General features: G+C 45.3%; 2 protein-coding genes across 3 annotated transcripts in view; one reads left to right on the forward strand and one right to left on the reverse strand.

Moving 5' to 3' along the window:
* The window catches only part of OSTN (osteocrin), a 13,421-nt gene extending 8,543 nt beyond the window's left edge, over positions 1-4,878 (forward strand). Inside the window, 2 exon segments of the mRNA XM_026855297.1 lie at positions 1,816-1,912; positions 2,217-4,878. Of these exon segments, the coding sequence (XP_026711098.1) occupies positions 1,816-1,900 (85 nt within the window). The 3' untranslated portion in view covers positions 1,901-1,912; positions 2,217-4,878.
* A 1,769-nt stretch (positions 4,879-6,647) lies between these two features.
* Positions 6,648-16,170, reverse strand: UTS2B (urotensin 2B). 2 transcript variants are annotated; one of them, XM_026854921.1, is made up of 6 exons: positions 16,128-16,170; positions 15,701-15,918; positions 13,355-13,456; positions 10,357-10,394; positions 8,938-9,031; positions 6,648-7,215 (listed from the first exon to the last, which is right to left on the reverse strand). In XM_026854921.1, coding segments are annotated over exons 1-6 (480 nt in total). In that variant the 5' UTR covers positions 16,130-16,170; the 3' UTR covers positions 6,648-7,189. The 2 variants fall into 2 exon arrangements, with proteins under 2 accessions (XP_026710722.1, XP_026710724.1); XM_026854923.1 differs by having other exon boundaries at positions 15,701-16,139.
* Between the last annotated feature and the right edge of the window lie 5,204 nt (positions 16,171-21,374).

Raw genomic sequence — 21,374 nt, forward strand, 5'->3', positions numbered from 1 at the left:
CTGCCTGCACTGCCCTGCCCTGTCTGCACTGCCTGCACTGCCCTGCCCTGTCTGCACTGCCTGCACTGCCCTGCCCTCCCCTGCCTGCACTGCCCTGCCCTGCCTGCCCTGCCTGCACTGCCCTGCTCTGCCCTGCCTGCACTGCCCTGCCTGCCCTACCTGCACAGCCCTGCCTTGCCTGCCCAGCCTTTCTTGTGGGCATGACCTTACAATTTCCTTCTCTGTTTAACTACAGTGCATGACCGTGTTACAACTAATGATAAGAAACACCACTGCCCTCCCTCCAGTCTAATCTGAGAAATTAATTCCCCTTTTTATCAAGTCAGACTGGGTATGACTGCAGCAGCACGAGTCTCCCACCTGCCCCCCACCAGCGTGTGCCTACACCTAAGGGGGAAAAGAGTGCTGCCCTTGAGGCAGCAGACTGAGGATCAGCCCTTGGCTTGCTTTCCCCTTGCCTTCCCTACGGCTCAGTGCAACAATACTGGATACGTAGATATTTGCAGGAGGGACAGTGAGAGCTATACAAACGGCTCCCCTTTATTTGTGATGTTCTGTAGCCTCCCCAGTGTGACTCATGTGGTGCTCCCCCTACGTACATGGTACACTGTCAACTCCCATTTCTTGACCTCATCTGCAAAGTAGCTAGAAAAGAGGCAGTGTGAAATAGGCTGCTGATGCTGGAATGATGCCTCTGGGCTTCAGCCCACGCTCAAGAGGTGTGAGGAAAGGAGACTGCTCAGATGAGACCATGGGCTAGAGAGATAGTCCTGGACAGGGTGTACAGAGCCCCCGGAGCTGTAGGCCAAACGAGCATTGCAGTGCTACCCCGTAGACTTAGACTCGAGCGCACCATAGCATGCCCTTCTGCCACTTACTTTGCATTTGCCAACTTACAGAACAAAATTTATTTTTATTTTTGTTGCTTGACAAGGACAGAGAGAGAAAAGAGTTCATCTTCCAGGGCTTCTTTTGGACCTACATTTCATTGGCAAGTATTTCCAAGGGCAAAAGTTGAGGTTATTCTCAGCTACAGAAAATCTCACCATTTCCACAATTAAAATAAAAAAAATTGAAACTTCTGCTGGTGGAAAAAATGCTCAAAAATACTGAATTGAGATGGGAAAACTTAATATTTGTATTACAAAAAAAAAATTCCTGCATAGAACTTCTTTCACACTTTCCTTATGCCCTCAATCATGAAATCACCAGGAAATATACCATATAGAGGAAAAAAATAACCCCCAAACCCTCCCATTTTCAATCTCAACATAGGGTTGCTACTGTACAATTTTGAGAACAGTGCATTGCAGGACACCCCATAGGAAAATCCCGCTAGGGCTCCTCTGACTTGTCCCCTCTGTTACTGTGCAATACATTCTACCTCCTTGCCTATCTTAGCCCCAGTTGTCCCTGGAGATTTCAAAGATCCAGGCTAATGGGTCACCTGAAGGATCCGATACTAGGCATGAAACAATTCCCCTTTATACATGCAGTGTATCCTCTGTCTTTTATGAATAGCAGTTAACCTGTGAAGTCATTTGTTTGCTGCCAGATAGTGGGAACAGAGATAGTGGGTCAGCATGAGCCAATCTGTAAAACAGATGCAACTCCTGCCTATTCTTTGGTAAGACAAGTGAAGCATCTTATTTTTAAACATATCTTTGGCTGCTCCTGCACAGTTGTTCTGTCTGAACAATGTTCGTGGGATGAATGGAGGAATCAAAGATGTAGTAACATTTTGATTGTTCCTATGATATATTTCCTGAGTTCTTTCCCTCCTTCTTTGATTTTTTTTTTTTTTTCCCCATGCAGGAAAGTGGTTGAGCTGCCTAAGAGACGGTTTGGAGTTCCTCTTGACCGGATTGGAGTGAGCCGTCTTGGCAACACCAAGGGTTAGCAGTTCCTGCAAGTAAGCCAAAGTACTCCGGGTGTGGGTGGCTCGGAGAACCCCACCTGTTCTCAGTTACATGGAGGTACTCAAGTCATGCCAGTAGTCTTGGAAAGAGTGGCTTCGGAAATGATGTCTTAGAACATGGACTGTGACTGCCAAGTTAGCTCGAATGCCCTAAATTACAACTTAGTTCCTTCCCCCCTACAAGAAACCAAGTTTTCCTAACATTTTAATCTCCTGTAGACCACCTTACAGTGTGTTTGTCCAAGCCTTGCATTTCTGACATGGGAAAATGTAATGTTTACTGCTTCTCTGCCTACAGGTGCTTCTGTTCTGAATGATTGATGCTGTATTGGAAACATTGCAGAAATACAGAAGATGCATCACAGAATGTCTTGTCATTGACTAATGATACAACACTCAAGGAATTGATCTCCTGCAAATCTGTTTCACGTTGCATTTTACTAATGTTGCATTTACAAATAATAACAAATTCAATTCATCAGGTCGGAATGCTCTCACAGTTGTGCACGGTGTCACTGATATGAGGGAACAGAAAATATGTATATAGTTTAATTGCATGGCATTTATTTCTTAAACTTGCTTTATCCTAGCAAGGACTGTTGGATTTTTTTGGATTGAAAATAAAACTTCCAGAGATGCCAACAGCAGTTCATGAAAAGCAGACAGTTTGCTTTGCACGTTTCTTTCAAGAGGGTGTTTGTTTGGTAGATGAAGGGAGGATTTAACAGTTACGGGACAAACCTAGAATTTATTTGAGCTGTTGTTCAGGAGAAGATGTCTGCTGACTTCACTAGGAGTTAGTCTGAACGACAACAGTGACAATACTTTAGTATTCATCCTGATGTTTTTAATAGTCTTTCTCTTATCTCTGTACCATATATAGACATGTTTTCATCATATGGCAGATCCTGAAATGTGGCGAGACTTCTAGTTTCCTCCTCTAAGCTGATGAATGCATTTCACTCATCCCTATGCATAACATAGGATAGCATCCAAATATGAAGTCATCTACTTCCAAGGCCATCTGCATCATATGCCTTATTTTAGCCTCTTGATGTGTGCATGGGGCATGACCAGACATCCAGCTCTAAAAGTTCAAGTATTTCTCACTCTGGTAAAATGTAAACATGTCCTCTCCACTTCATTTCAAAGTAAAACAGGCTATCTTAAATCCAGTTTCATGATTTTAACTTCTTTCCAGATTATAAAATATAGCTGAAAAGAGATGTTTGCTGACATCCCAATGCTCAGATTCCTTGCTGATGTTTTCTAAACCTCACGTGCTCCTTCTTGGGCTTTGGTCCATGTCGAGCTAAATTCCTTGCATTTTATTCTTGGGTATAAATCATCCTTAGCATTGCAAAAGAAGATCCATTGAGAAAGGGATTATGACTGTGGACTAAATCCTATTCTAGGACTAAGAAAGAAAAGTAATTCTTGCACACACCCTGTGTTAGGCAGAGAGTAAGGCTGGAGATAGGAATTAAGTGTTAATTTCCTAATGTTGTATGAGGCACAAAGCACCTGACCATCAGCTAGCAAAATGGGGAAAAATACAGTCAGCTTCTCAGTCAGCTACAGGAAAGGAGTTGGGAAGACAATGAGTCTCTGAAACTATAGCTGTTGTGAGGATTTGGACTTCAGGGCAATTGTGGGAGATGAGGCTCCCGTTCAGAAGGGCAGGTAGCATCCAGTTCATGTCTGAGAGGGGACAGTGCTCAGCCATAGCATCTGGCTTACAGCCCTACCCTGAAACCAGGATTGGCCCAGCCGCAGAATGTTTGGAAGGAACTTTGCTTTTCTTGACATCTTCAGTATAAGCTAATGCTGCTCATAGCAGCTGCATAAACCATTGAATCACATCAAGAGGTGCCCCCATCTTTCCCATCAAGCAGTCTTTAGCTGAGTTAGGTGATCATTCCTCCTTTGGTGGGTGAGTTGCCGGTACCTGTGAAGCACTGCAAGATGCTTTCCAGACCAAGCTCTTGAAAGTCATTGAAATAAAGAAGGGGTTTAAATCCATATGTGGTGATCTTAGGGTTTTGCTCTGTGCTTTTCCCCTAGTCCCGCTGCCTTTGAGCTTGCAGGTGAAGGATCTGGGAGCTGGATTGAGTGGATGCATATAGACTGGCAGATTTGAGAGAAGATTTACTGTCCATGCTAGAAACAAGACTGCAAATGCTGTCCCAGACAAGCCCAGACCCCGTCCTCTGCAGTGCGCTGCCACCACCTATGCTGAGCTCACTCTGCGGTTTAGTAAACAGTTATCTTCCTGCACAGAGCTCACCCAGACAGTCTGCAGATAATCTGCTTGCAAGGTAGCCATATGTATGGGGGGCATGGGCAGATTATGGAAGTGATGACCTGGCCACTCGTACAGCTGTCTGTCAAAAGCAGCATGGACAGAGTCATTGTGTGACACGTTTTGAGAGACTCAGATGAGAGCAATCCAGCGCTAACACAGCGGCTTTGTGAAGAGACTGCTGGATTGTAAAAGTATTTAACAGTTGTCAGGTATTAGCCCAGGGTTTCTAAATAAAGAGGGTTTATAAAGCCTGCCAGTTGTGTGCAGAAATACCTTCCATCTGAAGCGTGATGGGAGAGCAAAGCAGGACAGAGGTGTCTGTGGTGGTGTTGCTTGGAAGCTTCAGCCCTGCTCTTGGCTCCCACCTCACTGCACGGTTTAGTTGGGAGAAAGAAACAGCCTTTCTGTTCCTCGGCCTCATCCACCACAGAACATACTGAGACGTCCTCTGGCTCAAAAAGCACTCTTTCAAATCCATAAATTGGCAGGTGCTGTTTAAAATATGATGATGTCTGAGAGGCTGAACACCACAGTTTGTTTTCTTAGACAATATTGGACAGCCTTCAGTCATTGTGCGTAGCATGGAGGTCAACAAATGTGAAATAAGGATATACTCCAGCACCTGTTGCACGCCAGATTTGCCCTGTGCTGCCTGTTTGCAAATCCATTCAGATGCCTGTGAGGATTTTCTGCTAATAAATCAACGTGGTCTACTAGAATGTCTAAGGGAAAGCCCTTTAATTATTGCCTGTGGGTCATTAACTTCAGCAAGAGTGACTGCCCAAGCATGGGTAAGGTAAGAGCAAGCATGATGTGGGAGTGCACCTGAGGAAGAGTTGAGTTTCTGTTCTGCATGTTTAGGAGAAAGGAGAGGACCCCCACAGTGACGTGTTGAGGTTAAGCCTAGGGAGAGAATCACCGCCTTTGCTTTGAATTACTAAATGAATTGCATTCAACACTTATTCATCACTCCAGCAGAAGCAGCTAACACAGCAGCACATACTGCTTGTGAGGAAAAAGTGGGGTAGTCTGGGTACCATGAGCACCTAAAGAACTGTGCCGATAAGGATGCAGCACAGCTAAAATTCACTGCTAAGCAGCACGGTTCATTGCACTCCAGGGAATTCCTGTGTCTAGAATCAGAGCAAGCTGTTCAATAGCCACAGACGCTGTGTTCCCTTTCCTAACCTGCTGCTGAGCTGTCACACTGTGTTGGGAAGGCATGGCTACAGCTATCAGGTAACTGCTGCTCCAGCCTTTCATTGCACTGGGATTTCCTGCAAGCTGAAAGCATCTTAGCTGAACCTCCCTTTCAGGTGGAGCACTGAACTATTTAAAGAAAGAGAGACTCTTCTCTTGACAATAGGCTATAATTTTTTCCCGGATTTGGTGCTGCTCCCACGTACATTTTCACTTGCACAAAAGCAACAGAAAATGGGAAATGTGTTCTGAATCACTACCAAGGAAATAACAAAGAATTAATGTTAACAGCAAACTGTATTTTGCATGTCATTAGACCTCACTGATATAATTAAGCTGGCTTTATTCCATAGATGCCAGCTTTGGCCTGTAATACGATGAATAGATCTCCTCTTAACGAAGTACATACAACGTACTGCTGTGCTAAGTGTGCACTTCTTGCCAGAGCCCAGGGCTATGAATGTAACGTGGTAATTACAGCTTTGGGAGAGGTAAAGTTTTGAAGAATATGTAGTATGCAAGCTATAGTTAAATAGCATGGCTCATCAGGGCTGGAGAAACAGTCCGATTCTAGTCAAAATCAGTCCACACATTGACAGTAGCTACCAGATTCTGCTCTTGTTTACACTGTTTGAAACCTCAAAGTTAACATCAGGATTTATTCTGAATTTACACTTTTGGGAGCGTGGTCCTTTGTTTTTGCAAATAAACATGGATAACGTGACTTAAGATGAATATATGTAGGGACAACTGATGGATTGTGATCTCTTCTGTTTAGACAGGGGCAGACATAATTCTGCAGTAGTAAAAGCCAGCCAGCATCTGCAATGACCAGCGAGATGCACCAAATACCTCTGCTCAGAACATCTCTTTGGGGTGAGTAGGTAGAAATCAGTGGGTCTGGTCCAGTCCCATGAGAACAGCAGCCCACACATACCCATGAGGAAGACCCAACTCTCATTTTCAATTTTGATCAAAAGGAAGGGCCTCTTCCTCAGGCACATTAAAACAGGCTAGTGCTGCGAAACCTAGGTGTTTAGTGGAAGCCTTTTTTCCATTGTAAACTTCACATGAACCATTAAGGTAACAAGAGCCTACATCAAGGGAAATGTGCTGCCCCTTGGGCCTCTGCAGGGGGGAAGAAAGAAAACAGCATTGTGCTTCTGTGCAACAATCTTTATTGGAATGATATCCAAAGGATCCAGACTTCTGTGCCTGTCCTCCCCCAAACTTACTGTGTACGCTGACGGGACACAACGAGGAACAGCTCTGGCTCAGCAAGCTGAGGCAGGCAGCCCTGAGCCCTCCACTTTACACCCAGTCCACCTTCCTGTCCCAACAGAGGGTGTGAGGTGATCATAGACCTTCTCGTAGGAGGTGATGGGAAACCCAGACATGACTGTGAGCATCATCTGCAGATGTGAGCAATGGTCCAAGCTCAGGGGAACTGGTGAGAAGGGTAAGAGTGTACAGTGGCAGCAAACTGAATGGCACACACAGAACACAGAACAGCAAGGAAAGTTGGGAAGCTGCTTCCAAGTAGAAGATTATGGTAGGTTAAACCTGGAAGGAAGGAACAGTTGGAGAGTGGTAGTGGGCCACCAACTCCTGTCACAGTCCCTGTTAGACTTGGCTGTGATGCAGTCAGGAGGATGGCATCCAAATTAGCAGCACGATGAGAGAACAGAACAAACTCTTAACACATTAATACCCAGCAAGGCAATTTGGGGAAGGGCTCATCTTCATCTTCCAGTTTTGGCAAGCCTTCAGATGCAGTATTTCCAAAAGCAGGCTGGGAAGGGATACAAGAGAATTATGTTAGCATCCAAGGGACATTTCCAGCTTCCCGCTCTAGCCCCGGAGTATGTTTCAAAAGCCCCATGTCTTGAGAGAGTTGGCGTGCGAAGCCAGCGTTGTGGTTTCTGGGGACGTCTCAATAACCAGCTTTGACTTCATACAACGCTTGTAGAAGGTGTTTCTTTTAGCTGTTTACAGTGTAAATAAGGGGCCTAAAAGTTGTTTCCTTGGTGTTTGATTTATAAGGGTTTGCTTTTCCATTTGCTCTACTTCAGCAATATCAGGAATCAGATTTTTCTTTCCTGTCTGCTGGCCAGCAGTTTTGCTACCTGAGAGGAGTGTGCATGGTTTTTCACCTGTGTCTGAGTGAAAGAGCAGGATACTGACTTGGAGAGACTAGATCTGGCCCTTACAATTTTTTTTTAAAAACCTAGTGACTCTGCTGCTAACTATCCTCCAAACAACGGCGATCTCTGTGGGGTCTTCTAAGCAGATTAAGGAAGGATGCACATTCTGGTGTTGGAAGAAAATAGCTGTATCACCAGCATGCCCTGTTTGAATCCTGTGTGGGTCTCCAATTGTCAAGTAGGAAAAGAGATTTCTACCTGGTTTTTGGAAGTAGAATCTTGGGAGAAAGCTTCTACTGAATCAGCAATGCTCAGGCTGAGACACAAGCTCCTTCCAGACTGGAAGGACTTTAGATGAAGGCAAAGATTCTCTGCTTTATTTTCTGGCAGAATCTGATTTAAACTTGGCAGGGGGAAGTAGTTTTATCTACATTTGAACATTGCAGACTGATGGGGGCATGAATTGGATTAGCAAAATTAATGACAGCCTCCAGGGTTGCTGATAAATTGCAGATTGTCTTAAGGATCACCTAAGCAAGCCTTGCACAAAGGGATTTTCTCTTGGCTGTCTGGCGGGTTGTCACCTTGCACATGCACAGAGCATGTGGGATAAAGGCAGAACTAGCTCTTTTGTTTTCAGGCCAGAACTGTCACCCGTGACTTCTTTTTTACAGCTGCCACTGCTTTGTGGAGGAATCCACTGAAAGCCAGTGTGAACAGCATCGTCCATGTGCTTGTCAGGGGCAGCCTTGCAGGAGCACTGCTACCATATGCTCTTGAGACACTGGATACAGACTGGACAAAGCTTGGACACCAGTTGGGGGACTACTGGATCTTAGTGCCCTGCATTCTTGGTTGATTTCCACATCCCATTTAGCTGCTTTTCAGCAGCACAAACAAGTGCTCCTTTTTCCTCTGTAGGGAGGCAGTGACCTTGGCAGAGGGAAATGCATGCAGTCCACATGCCTCATTATGCCTTCAGCACTAGCTTTGTGCCCAGATCAAAGCGACGGGTGCACTGCAGGGACATGTTCATACAGAACTCATCCCCTCCAGGACAGGCACTCATTGCCCATATAGCCCCACGTTCCTCTGTGAAAAGAGGGATGCAACACTGACTGCCTCCAGTGAGGTCCTGGGTGTGCAGACCCTGTACCTGCCACAACAGCAGACAGGGTTGGGTACAAAGTCCTCACCAGTGCTGAACCAGCCAGCCATTAACAAGAGGGGGCCAGGACTGCTAGAAAAGCTGCCAACCTGTTTTGCAGCATATCTGGGGCATGTTTACTGTCACTGTCTTTGTTGCAGAAAGGAAGCCCTGAAGATGAAAGCTGGACAGAATGGCTGCAGGGCTCTAACCCAAAACTTACCGCGTTTTTTGGGCTGGGATGCTGAGAGACTTTCCAAGGCGTAGGCCACCTCTGACCCTTCCTCAGCTGAGAGCTGATCCCTCAACTTCTCCAGCTGTTTAAAAACAAACATCGGTAAACAAATGCCCCATCATGAGGAGTTCTACAGTGTGCTGGCAAGCACAGGGCAACTCAGAGGCAGGAGGTACAGGCAGCCTGGCTGACAGCATCACTGGGGAGGACAGGGTCTTCCCTGGAGCAGTTCTGTTCCAGGAGAATCTGCCTTTAGAGCACTCAACCTCCTCATGTCGCCCTTTAAGCTGCTTGTTTGGTGGCAGCAGTGTAGGCCCTCTGCTGTTCCTCCCTACCCCAGGCTGTGTAGAAGGATATTGCACCACTGAGTCAAGTCAGTGCTGGGGCAGGATGTCTCCAGACATCCACCCACTGTAGCAGAGAGCATCACTTCTCCATTACTCTGAGTTGTCCCTCCTCTCCTTTCACCTTAATCCTTGCTAACTTCCCTTGTTTGTAACGTGGAAAGTCCATGGTATTTCTTCACCATCTGTAGCTACCCTTTCCTAGTAGACTGGGAAGATCTATGGCCAACATCTAGACTTCTGCTCTGGCAGTGTTGTTCCCAGGAAGCCAGAGCTTAATGTCCCTCAGCACTGGAGCGAGGGTCTAGGGTAGGAGCTGGCAGCCTCCCTTCTGGCATGATGCACTGTGATTTTTCAGGCTGATGTGAAAGGTGCCCAATGGAATCCAGCAGGACCTCCAGGATCCACAGCTGGACCTGGCTTGAGAAAGAGGAAAAAGGGTTTCCACTGCTTGCAGGGTTTGGGGCACAGCGGGAGCCCTGTCAAGGTTGCTGCATACCTTTCCCTGTTCCTGGGTGTAGTATGGGGCTTCCCCTTGCTCTGTGTGTGTGTATGGTACACTCTGCTCAGCACAGCAGGGCTCTGGCCCCACACAGTACCTCCCTTACTAGTAAAGAGATCAGACAAAAATCTTTCTGTATTAGGTGTGCAGTGGCTTTTCCTCTACTTTAGCTCGTTATCTAACGCAGCTGGCTGATACGGCGCCTAGGAAGGCAGCATGACCTCCTCTTCTCCCTCCCTTTTCTTCCATGGAGATTTCCTTTGACGTTTATTTTTTTCCTGGCTTGGCCTTTGCTGGCCTTTCACTGGTGGCAGAGGCAAGAGCTGCCTCAGCTTTTGTTGCACCAGTATAGCCTTGTTCTCTTTTTATCTTTTGCAGTTTGTGCAGCTATTTAGCCCAGGTTCTGCTCTTCTCTTTCTGTGATACATGCTTACATTATAGCAGCAGAGTGAAGAGTAGCAGGATGCAAAGATAGAACAGGGCACAAAGACATTATGCCCAGTTGCTTAGCTATTCATGCAACAGTATGCATATATGTGTTTGTGTATTTGCCCCCCTCACCTGTTCAAGCTCTTCAAATTTCTTTGCCAGCTCCCAGTCTGCAAGAAGTGAGAGAGTAACATCAGCATCATCTTCATTGCTTCCCAAAGTTCAAATCAAAAACAGTTTCTTCATTTAACCTCCTCAAGGGTTGACAAGAAAAGACCTGGTTATCATTAAATTCCTGTTAGTGATCTCCAAATCTATGGTGACAGAAACAGTGACGGAAAAGCAGGCTTTCTCTGCAGAATTCTATGGTACTTTGCCCAGGCTCTAGGGGAATTGGCCCAACAAGGTCACATGCTGTGTGATACCAACTCAGGTGAAACTCTTTGCTGTTTTGTTTGGTTTTTTTTTTACCCTGATAACAGCAAATCTCTAATGCTGGCTTTTCTGTCACTGGCCTTTCATATGAACTCCCATTGCTTCCTTTAAGACTTGTTTATCCTCACATCATGCATGCAGGCAAAAGTCAGGAGACACAGATTTAGCCTAGCATAACTCTCTGCTTTATATGTCAGCAAGCATCATAGATGACAGAGTAGCGCAACAGGAAAAGTAACATAGCAGTGAGTGCACGGATTCCACACTTCTAAATGTTATGGGGACACAGGGATCTGGGGACCAGCTTCATAGATCAGACTTAAGAGATCTCAAGGCTGAGCAGTACTGTACCAAACTGTCAAAAAACTATGCAGATGGATGAACTAACTGCCCTGAGATATCCCATCCAGGTCAAAGTTAGGTGCCTATGAACAGAATCTAAAATCTCCAGTCGAGTTGGGAAGGGCCTGTACTAGCAATAGGGAAATCTGCAGGAAGGGATGGGGAATTTCAATTTCACTGTTCTTTAGGACTGAGTACCTTATTCCAGACTCAAACTGATGTCAAAAACAGGTTTGTTTGGTTTCTTGGGTTTTTTTGTTGTTTTTTTTTTTTTTTTTTTTTTTTTTTTTTTTTTTTTAATATGATAGACAAAATAATGGAAAGAACCATGACAAAATGAGCTCAGTCAACGCTGAGTGACTGGACTACAGCAGTTCTCCTGGGAGGGGATCAGCTGGTTTTAAATGCCAGTTTGGGAAAAAGTGCACTAAAATAAGCAGAAAATCCAAGAATGAGCTAAAGAATGTTTCCAGCCAGCCCTGGAGCTGCCTCCTTTGTCTGCTCCTAACGTGGCAGCAGGCACTGGTCTGCATCTCCAAGGGGATTCAGGACATAATTACCCCTGATTTCAGATAAGACACAGATGCATCACCAGACTTGGGCTTTTATTTTTTTAAAATGTTCGAAACTGAGCAGGAGGATTCCAAGAAAGAGCTGACCGCCTTCTCAGTTTCTGCTTTGAGAAGGAAACAATTCAGCTGAAAAATCCTAAATATTTTCTGACAGATAATCATCCAACTGAAAAAGCAGCAGTTCCTAAGCAAATCCATCACATCAGGGAAAGAGATGTTTGAGAGATAGGCTGGGGATGGGCTGGGAGGTGAGGGCTCTGTTCCTGGCACTGCCAGCAGTGACCTTAGGCAGATTCTTCTTAGGTCTTTACATATCCATAAGGTAGAGACAGCCAGGTCTGCATAGCTACAGGTCAAAAGTGCCACTTAAGAGACGATGATGATGATGATGATGATGATTATAATACACATTTTTACTTCTTTCAGAGTTTCAAGTGCCTATTTGGTCTCAACTTTCCACAAAGCATAGGCTTGGCCAATGACTGCTATGAATAGAAAATGAACAGCGGTCGAAATTTGGAACAGATTATCTCAGGCAGGGGGAAGGAAGTTAATTTATGGATGAAGCCTTGAGAAACTGCCTGCTGTAAATCCTCTGTCTGTGCTCTGCTCAGAGATTCATTATATTCAATTGTCTGGCATAAAATGCAGCCTTTCCTCTAGGAGTAATAAGTGCAATAATCCATAAACCAATCATAAAAATGTTATTTCTTGAATGCATCCCCTTTGCAAGAAGAATGCCTTTGTTAGTATAAGGACTTGATTTATTTGTGTTTATGTATTTGTCCCAGGATTGTTTAACCATTGCCTCACTGCATTAACACGGGTCTGGGGAAGAACATTGAGTGGTTTTGACAAATGGATTTTCATAACAAAATTTTTGCTGGGCCCCATTCTTGGCTGTTTTCACAGGGAAGGGCAGCTTATTGCTCTGAGACTATCGCATACAGCCCAAACCCTCCCCTGGCAGTGGTGGCCATGGGAATAGCTGACCCCTGTAATCCATATGGCACTTGTGATCCCTGTGCATAATGTCAGGGAAAGCCCAAGTTTCTCTTCAGCCGGTCTGAGTTTAGCCATATGCAGGTGGCTTTAAATCTGGTGTCTGTTCACGGAGCACAGACAAGAAAAGCTCCCATGTGGCCTGTCTTTGGCCTCTTCGCTGTGTGAGAAAAGCCCATTGTCTAAACCTCTTTCAGCAGTAGCAGTGGCTTAGGCTCAGACAGGAGCTCCCACTACCTTTGTCCCAGCCTACACCTGACCTCAAGGGATCTCAGCCATATGCTCTCTGCAAAATCTTGATGCTGTCCCACTGCCCCATGTAGTAATGAGATGCTGCTGGTTTTAGCATGCCAGCAAGACACTGATCTGTCTTTCAAAAGTGCACAGTGCTGTATGGCCTGTGGGTGGAGAGGTGACTCCCAAGGCTGGCACATGCCCCAGGCACAGTACACAACCTCTTAGAGATAGCAGGGGCACAGGGACTCAGCAGCATCCCTTCTTGCTGTTTCTTATGTACACACACATGCTCCTTTGCCAGCTCAGTGTTGAGTGTCCAAAGATCTAGGGTGTGTGTTTTGGGGCAGCTTTACACTGCATTGCAAAAGCAGGTCCAGGATCCCCACAATGGAGAACATCTGACATTAATCACATGTAGGCACCATACCGGGTGCTTCCACTTTCTGAGCAGTTCGTATTTCTGAGGAACCTGAGGAGCAGGTTCCTTGTATTCATGCAAACACAGATTCATGAAGCTGAGATTTCCCATCCCCTTTGCTTACCAATATTTTCCGGTCTCCGCCATGCAAGTTTCTTGTTAAGAAGCAGAGTCAGCAGTGTGTCCTCGTGATTTGTGTCTTCTCTCTCCGGAAGCACTCGGTTCTCTGCAGCACATAAAACACACATTTCTCGATTTCTAATGACAAAAAGGATGGACCTTCCAGCACCCAACATTAAAACAAAAATTAAGAAGGCTAAGAAGTGGAAGGAAAATGTCTCCTGTCAGCACTCTGTTGGGGTGGAAGGCGCTCAGGAGAGGAAGATGTGTGAGCACAGAATAAAATGTCCAGGCAGTGAGGGCTGTGCAGTGAAGTGATTCAGGGTGGGGGAGCCCTCCCTGCCAGCCTGGGGCTGCTGGCCAGTCTCACTGCAGCCTCATCAGCATGGCTGGCTGCAGAGAGCTGGAGACATCACCTTGATTCAGACGGTCCCAACCTATTCTGCAGGGCAGGTGTAGCAGTTGCCTCTGCAAAGCCAGACAGTGACCCACGGGGTCCTCTCTTCTCAAAACTGCAGGTGTTCCCCCCACTCACCCCTTCCCAGGGCTGATAGAGGTGGGAACTTGCTCCTCATGGGGGCTGACAGTGTGGGTACCACATATGAAAAGCCCTGCAGCCCCGGAGTCTATTCTTGCACCCACTCAACCTTGAGGCTACACTATCTGTTTGCCAGTGGTATTAAAGGATTCTTCCTGAACAGAGCCAAAGTGTGAAGGATTTCAAAGTGAGCCTCTTTATCCCCAAGGAAGCCTCATACAGTAGCCATAGGCCATGCAGAATTTTTCTGTTTTCCAAGAAAAACCTCGCCAAGCTGTTGTCCTAAAGCAATTTGGACCTCTCTATGCGTCCCCTTTAGGGAGCTTTCTTTAGTGGTTTTGCTTTAGTGGTTGTGGCTATGCCCTCAAATGAATGGTTATGAAGGTCAAGGGTTCAAAAGAAACCAGCGGACACAGGGAATGGGCCTAATCAGCATCCCGATGGCTCTGAGACCCTCCCAGCTCTGCTGAGCAGATTTCCAGAATCATCTGGAACCTGAATGTTGCATTCATTTTTCAGAATGGGAGCCAGACTTTACAGGGAGAATGGCCTTTCCCCAAAATCTGTGATCTGAACACCCCTGCCCCACACCCACAACGTACAAAGCCCTAGAAGATACCTACAGAATCCATGGAAAATACTAAGAAATTATACAGAAAGGCTTGTTTTCTCTTCTTCAGGATCTTTAGGACTTCTGCTCCCTCCCTTCAAATAGGTGAGAAAGGAGAAAATGGTCTTGTATAGCCATCAGCCCTACATAATCTGTGATGGGAGGAATGCGATTATTTTTGATACACATGAGACAAAACATTGTAGCAGATGAGTCTTAAGGATGCTCAAGAGTATGTGGAAATCAGCTCCATTAGCTAAAGTCACATAAATCTGCAGAAGCAGAGGAGCCCTAGCCAAAGTGATGCTCCAAGTATTTGGCCAGACTCAACCCTGCCTCACGCTGCGGCTGAAGCCGCTGGTCCTGACTGTGGTCTCTAGAAATAAACCTGAGGGAGGCAGAGCTACACGCTGTGTAAAACTTGCAGTTAGCGTGGAGTGCTATAAACCTCGTTCCTAAGTCTGAAAGACAGCTATGATTTTAAAATAGCTACTTTTAGTAATTTGGGGGATTTGCTACAGGAAAAAAAACTATAAACACTCTAGTAAAAACTAAACAGAAGCAGTATTTAGATAGAGTGGCCTCAGGAATGTTTTGGTTATCATTACAAAAATAAATACGTGATATAAGAGGAAAAATCTTTCGAAAAGCAATGTTATTTTCAAGCCTATATTTAGCTGCTCTTTTTTTTTTCCACTGCCAAGTCTCTTTGAGAAAGAAGATTAATGATTGACATTTCCCTGCAGAGTAAGTTCAAGCTAAGATTAATTTAAATTATGGGAGAAGAACATATAAAAAGGAGTTTTGTGAATAAAAAAGTTCGGCAGCACCCTACTACTGACATTTATGAGCTGTCAAATCTCATATGGTACATACTGGAATTGCTACTCTCTGATATTTTAATGTTTTTCTTTGGAAATTTTCTTCTGGGAGAGAAAGAGATACCCTTACCAGATTTCACCAGTTCTGCTATTTTTACTGATTAGTAGAATGTCTCATGCGACCAGCTGCAGACCAGAAGGATCGCTTTAGCTCATGCTAATATGAACTGGGTAGCACCCATGTTAATTGTTTAGTATAGCTCAAGGTTCATTTTATTTTCTTTCACAGATAAGCGAGTGTTGCATTGGTCATGACAAGCAGCAAAGCAAAGCAAAAAGATAACCACCTACCTGTGTCATCTAGTCTGGATTCCAGCTTACCTTGTAGTAAAAAAGGTTCTCCATGTGTAGATGGGATGTACAGAGTCATGGTCAAGATGGTTAGCACTCCAAGGGACAGCTGGACAGACCACATCTTCTCCACGTTCCCACCACCCAAAAGCATTCTTCCTTCAGGCACGGTGGAGGACTTCAATGCAACCCAGTGCCAGATGAGCTCACTTTTAAGAGGCAGTGGATGTGCCGTGATTGCAAATGGCCTTTGGAGGAGGGGAGAAAAATATCTCTTGAGATATAATTCAACCTGTCAATATGATTCACTCCTTTGGGAGTGGACAGAACAACCCAGTAACAGATGTCAGATGGAACTTGTTCAATATATCTCATATCAGACTGATCTAATGAATTCTGATGTTCCCACAGGCATGCACTGTCTACGCACTTTGATATACATTACATACGTACATACATTAAAAATATTTTTTCGGGGCTGCTGCTTTAATGGAGTTCAGACATGAGGACACCCACATTAGCAAAGAAGATTTGTCTAACATACAAGTTGCTGTACGTCACCAGTTTGGACAGAATCAGGTTAATGGGTTTTTGTAATTTATCATCTTACTTCCTACTGCCTATATTAATTAATGTGAGATATAATGAGTGCTGAAGTGGTGGGAAACAGAGGGGGAGAGCTCTTTTCATTTAACTGATTGGAGGATGTTGAGTGTGTCAGGCTCACCGTGACTTACGGCTTTGTCAACGGGAAAGGCATCACACCCTATTTTGGGATTATGTCTGAGTGGGGGAGTGCAGATTTGGCAGCAGATATGGAATACATCAAGGATGGGCAACTGTCTTGCGTTTTTTCTTGGGGGAAAAAAAAGAAGTGGAAGGTCAGATGCTGGTTCTGGCTCCACAGACGTATTTTATTAGCTTAGAGAAAAGTATTGAGGCACATTGCACATATTCCATGTCTTCTCAGGTCATTACTACATCTTGGTTTGGGTTCTATTTGTTGCCTGTCCATCACTACTGATCAGGGACCTGCTACTCGTTTTTTATTACAACCTTACCAAGAAAAATGTTGTAATAGTAACAGGGCTAAACTTTGTTCTTCTCTTCTGCTTCTTCTGCAGAACTGAATCATCTGTACTACACTTTGTCCAAACTCTGACTTGTACGTATACTCCTAGTGACTCACTTCATGTGCTTTTTTGACACCACATCATGGCAGACTACCCAACATAGCTTCATCTGATGGTACCTGCACTTCATCTTAACTAAAAGACAGCATCATTTCCATGTTTGGGCTTTTGTCTTCTGGTCCCCACCTCTCCCTACAACTTGCTGTGGACCTTGGATAGCTATACAGTGTCTAGCATTTTAATATCCCTTTTAATATTTATTTTTTACTAAAAAATAGAGTGGGAGAGGGTCAGATCATTTGCAAGAAGTGTCTATCAAAATGAACGTGATGCTTCCATTAAGGAATACTTCTCTACTGAGGAAATATTCCAAAATTTTCCCTGCAGGTATAATATTTACAAGTAAATCAAACTTGTATTTTCCCTCAGTCTTGTGAATCAGTGGTCAACCAGCTGAAGTACTCCCATTCTTCACAAAGTTCTGGTTGGACTGAAGGACACCTATGGCCTACCGGGAATAGTTTTCTAGCTGCCTCTGTCTCCCTAAGCCGCCTGTTTCAAACTGGTCAGAGGTGAACAGCCCCCATGAATCAGAGGCCATAACTTGATGGGTACCACCTTGTACAGGAGTCCAGTAGTAGATTTGACTCAAAACTGTATTCTTAAGAGAATGTCAGGTCTGTTTTTACTTGGTATTAAATGGCTTTCCAGGTCCCTACCTGTCTTGAGATCTGCTGTGAAATTCAATTTGCTTTCATGTAGAAGATGGGTTTCACCATCTCATCTAAGTTTATATACAATCCACAGATCTCTGACTGTGTTCTCCTACCCTTGGCTATAAGATACACATCATGGGCTATTGGCAGACTCTTTCAGGAAGATGAGCTATTCCCTGGGATTTCCTCTTTCACTGTGGAGAATCTTCAGTTCTGGGCAACTGCAACTGTTCAGCCCCTAAAGCAATTCATGTGTAGACTGAGCCAGTCCTTTCATGTGAGAGCCCTGGTGAAGGTGAGGGACTACCGTTCTACATTTACATACTAGAAGGGAGATTACTGGATGCTGTGAGTGGTGAATGCTCTCAGCAGGTGGGTGGGTGGATAGATGCCCGACAGCCACTGCCAGATGCTAGTGGACTTTTTGCATTTGTCGCAGTTATGAGATGGTTGATTTGCAGTGTTGGACTTCTGTAAGACTCTCACCTGGAAAATTCCTTTGCTTTTAGCCCAGGAGCTGGAAATACTATTACATTTTAGTGTTCTTATGTATTTTATTCTCAATAGCAAAACAACACAGTCTGCATATTCTCCCTATTACTTCACTCATTGATAATGTCTTCTACATCATCCACTGAGCACTTCTGTCTGGAGCTCAAACATAGTGAGAACATGAAGATATGAGCTCCATCTGTACCTCCCATGGTCCTAGTCTGCCTAAGCCCCTTCATGTAGAAGTTTCTATTTTCATAAAGCTATGCAGACTTCAGGTAATCAAACACAATCAAACTGGAAAATTGACAAGGATGGACAAAGCCAACCAGTCCAGAGGGCAGGAATGGAGAACACTTGGCCAGGAAGATGCCACTAAACTCAGATGCACCAGCTCTGAGTGTGAGAGAGATGAGTACATGTGTCAGGGTGCTGGGGGTGCTAACAGTCCTGAGCAACTTCAGCTGGGGCCTCCACTGCCCTCTGCCCATAGGCTGAGGAGGCCCATTTAAGCTCAACCCTGGGCTCCTTCTGGTTTTGCCTGGGTTATGGTGGACAAATGCTGCTCTGCAGCTCAGCTGTGGCTTTGCTTCACCAAGGCCCTTACAGAGCTGGACCCAGACCTGTAGGCTGACTTCCCTGTTTGACCTCAGACGTGTTCCATCAGTGTGGACCTGTCTGCTGTTCACTGGGCTGTGTTTGACCCTGGTCGCTATTATCAGGACTGATTCTGACTAGTGGATTGACTTCTACCTTGAGCCTGGTTCTACCTCATCATCATGGGCTTCCTTGTCCACTGGGGGTCTTGACTGAATCTGGCTGCTGTCTCTGGGACTGCCCTTCTAGCACCTCTTGGGATGGGTCCCTGTCCTGCTGGCATCACTGTACTTGGCTCCCTCTTCCCTAGGAAGCAGCTGGACCTTGCTGCTGTTGGACATTGCTGTCCTTGAAATGTTCAGACTTTCTGTGCATAGACTCTTCTGCTAGGTAGGCTAGCATATTGTGAAGCAGTGAAGGCTTTCAGGTATGTTACATAAAATCCCAGTTTCTCTGAAGTCACTTTCCTGTTAGCTCTAATGAAGCTAGGGCTGCCTCTAGAAGAGATGCAGTCCCCAAATAACCTAACCTGAGTTTAATTCCAAAGCAGTAAACCTTACTATTTCAGTGTAAGCCTTAGACAAGAGGAATCTAGTGTGGGTTTTGAGTGACTTGTAAGATGCAGGAGGCAGTATTGAGCTGCTGAAAGCGGAACATGAAAGGACTACTTTCCAGAGCCAGCTTGGAGTGGCAGGTTTCCAGACCACTTTGTATGCTATACATTTGGGGTTTGGAGAGAGAAGATGTTCTTTTCGTTTCATGTGTTCTCAGGAAACTGTGGAAAACATTGTATACATCAAGTATTTCAGGTGAACCTCAACAGCATCCACAGGCTTTCCCATGGTCTTATGGTCTCCACTTAACCATAGTTTGCTTACTTTGGGACCAAGCAATCTACTGTGGAAAGACCTGTCAGGGAAGAGCCTTAAACTTAAGTTGGGAGAAAGGGCTTATGAACTGTCCCCCAACCTCTTCATCAAGGATGGGTCTTGGCTGCAACTAGGTAGTCTCAGCTGATAGTTACAGGATTTTATACTGTGTGGTACATATAGGGAGACTCATGTATCACTGTTTTCTTGCCTAGAGTGTTTCTAAGAATAAGGTGAAGGTGGGGAATGACAAACAAATTTGGGAATGCAGAGGAGACACACCTTGTAGAGGGAAAGTCAGGACTGGGTCTTGATAGCCCCAACAAAGCAGGGAGAAGTTGGTGAGCTTTTAGCAGGCAAGAAAGGGGAGCTGTCCTCAAGTGAGCTTCATACAATGTCAGAAAGGCAGGAGTCATCTTGCTCTCCATCCTGGGTAGTGACTTACAGTGTACCCCCTGTCCCACCATGTGCCTCTATCAAATCTGTCTATTCACATGACCAACAAACTGTTTCCATCTTCTGTAGCCAAGACTTTTCTCTCTTCCATAGTGTCTGCCTTTCTTGCCATATCACTACTGTAGACCTGACACCATTTGTCTCTTCTGTCTATGTTCCTATCGCATCTGTCTCTTCCTCTGTGTCTCCAGCTGTGCTTCACCTGGTAGGAATCAGAGTAGAAGGTACTGGAAAACATCCTGTCCTCTTCAGCCTTCACACCTCACACATTTAATATCTGATTTCTCCTGTCTGTGTCATTTCTACCCTGGGGCGAACCTGAGAAAACAAAACCCACTCCAGTCATGTTATTTAAAGCACCACTGGAAGGCGCTCAGATACTCTGCTGATGTGTGGTGCAAAGTCCCCAACAGAGCAGCTTGACTGCGGAAAGGAATTAAAATATTGTGCACATAAGCCAGGAGAGCAACCCCCCTTGCGTCTCCCTGAGAGGAGGGAGTGTATAACGGGGAGGGAGATGTAGTTATAAAATGAGATTCTCTGTTCCTTAGAGGACTGTTAAAACCAGTCAATATTTATGAAGCTTTTAGTCTGACTCATGCAATTTGTTCCCTCTTCTACGTGTTTGTCTTGGGGACTCAGCTGTTGCTTGGCCTGTTACTGCCATAAAATTAGATGCTATGGTTTAACTGTATCCTTGCTTAGAGAAAGAAAAGGGAAAGGTCCGAGGCAGACTGTAAAGCACCTCAAGTTACCACCTCACTGCAAGCAATGAAGGGAGCACACAGAGGGAAGCATCACCAGATGGGCATCACACTAGAGAGAAGCAGTTCCTCGTGGTTAAGGCAGCAGAGGGTAAGAAGTGCATCTGGGCTGCCTGCCTGGCTTTCACATCCACTCTGGGGGCTGTCAGGAAGCCATTCGACTTCTCAGAGAACAAGTCAGCTCCAAGGAGGATTCCTGGAGTGAGGGGCTGAAAGAGTAATGCAGGAATGTGAAAGCATTGGATGTGGGAGGAGGCAGCCCATGGAGACAAAGCAGGGAGCAGAGGCAGTTGTGGTACCATTCTCACCTCTGCCTCTTAATCCTGAGTTGGAGCACCTCCTCCAGACTCAGTCTCCATCCTTTTTGACTGGGGTTACTTGAAGGCAATATAGAAACCTTTTCTGCTTTGAAATGTGCTGTGACGTGCTGGTCTCAAAGTAATTTCCAGTGATGCTCCTGAATGGTAAATATTTGTGTGGCTGTGTAGGGACTGATCTGACCCCTGTGTCAGGACAGTGTCCTGACGAGGTGTGATCTGGAATGACCTGGTTATACCATCAGATTTATCCTGAGCTTGATCCTGCTCTGTTCTCACTCACCTTCTGCAAGCCCTGAGCCCATCCTGGATGATGAGTGTGAGCAGTGCCCCTGAACTTGGCAGGGACACTGAGTACTA

The sequence above is a fragment of the Athene cunicularia genome (assembly GCF_003259725.1).
Source record: "Athene cunicularia isolate RWA chromosome 9 unlocalized genomic scaffold, athCun1 chr9_part1, whole genome shotgun sequence".
Lineage (NCBI taxonomy): Eukaryota > Metazoa > Chordata > Aves > Strigiformes > Strigidae > Athene > Athene cunicularia.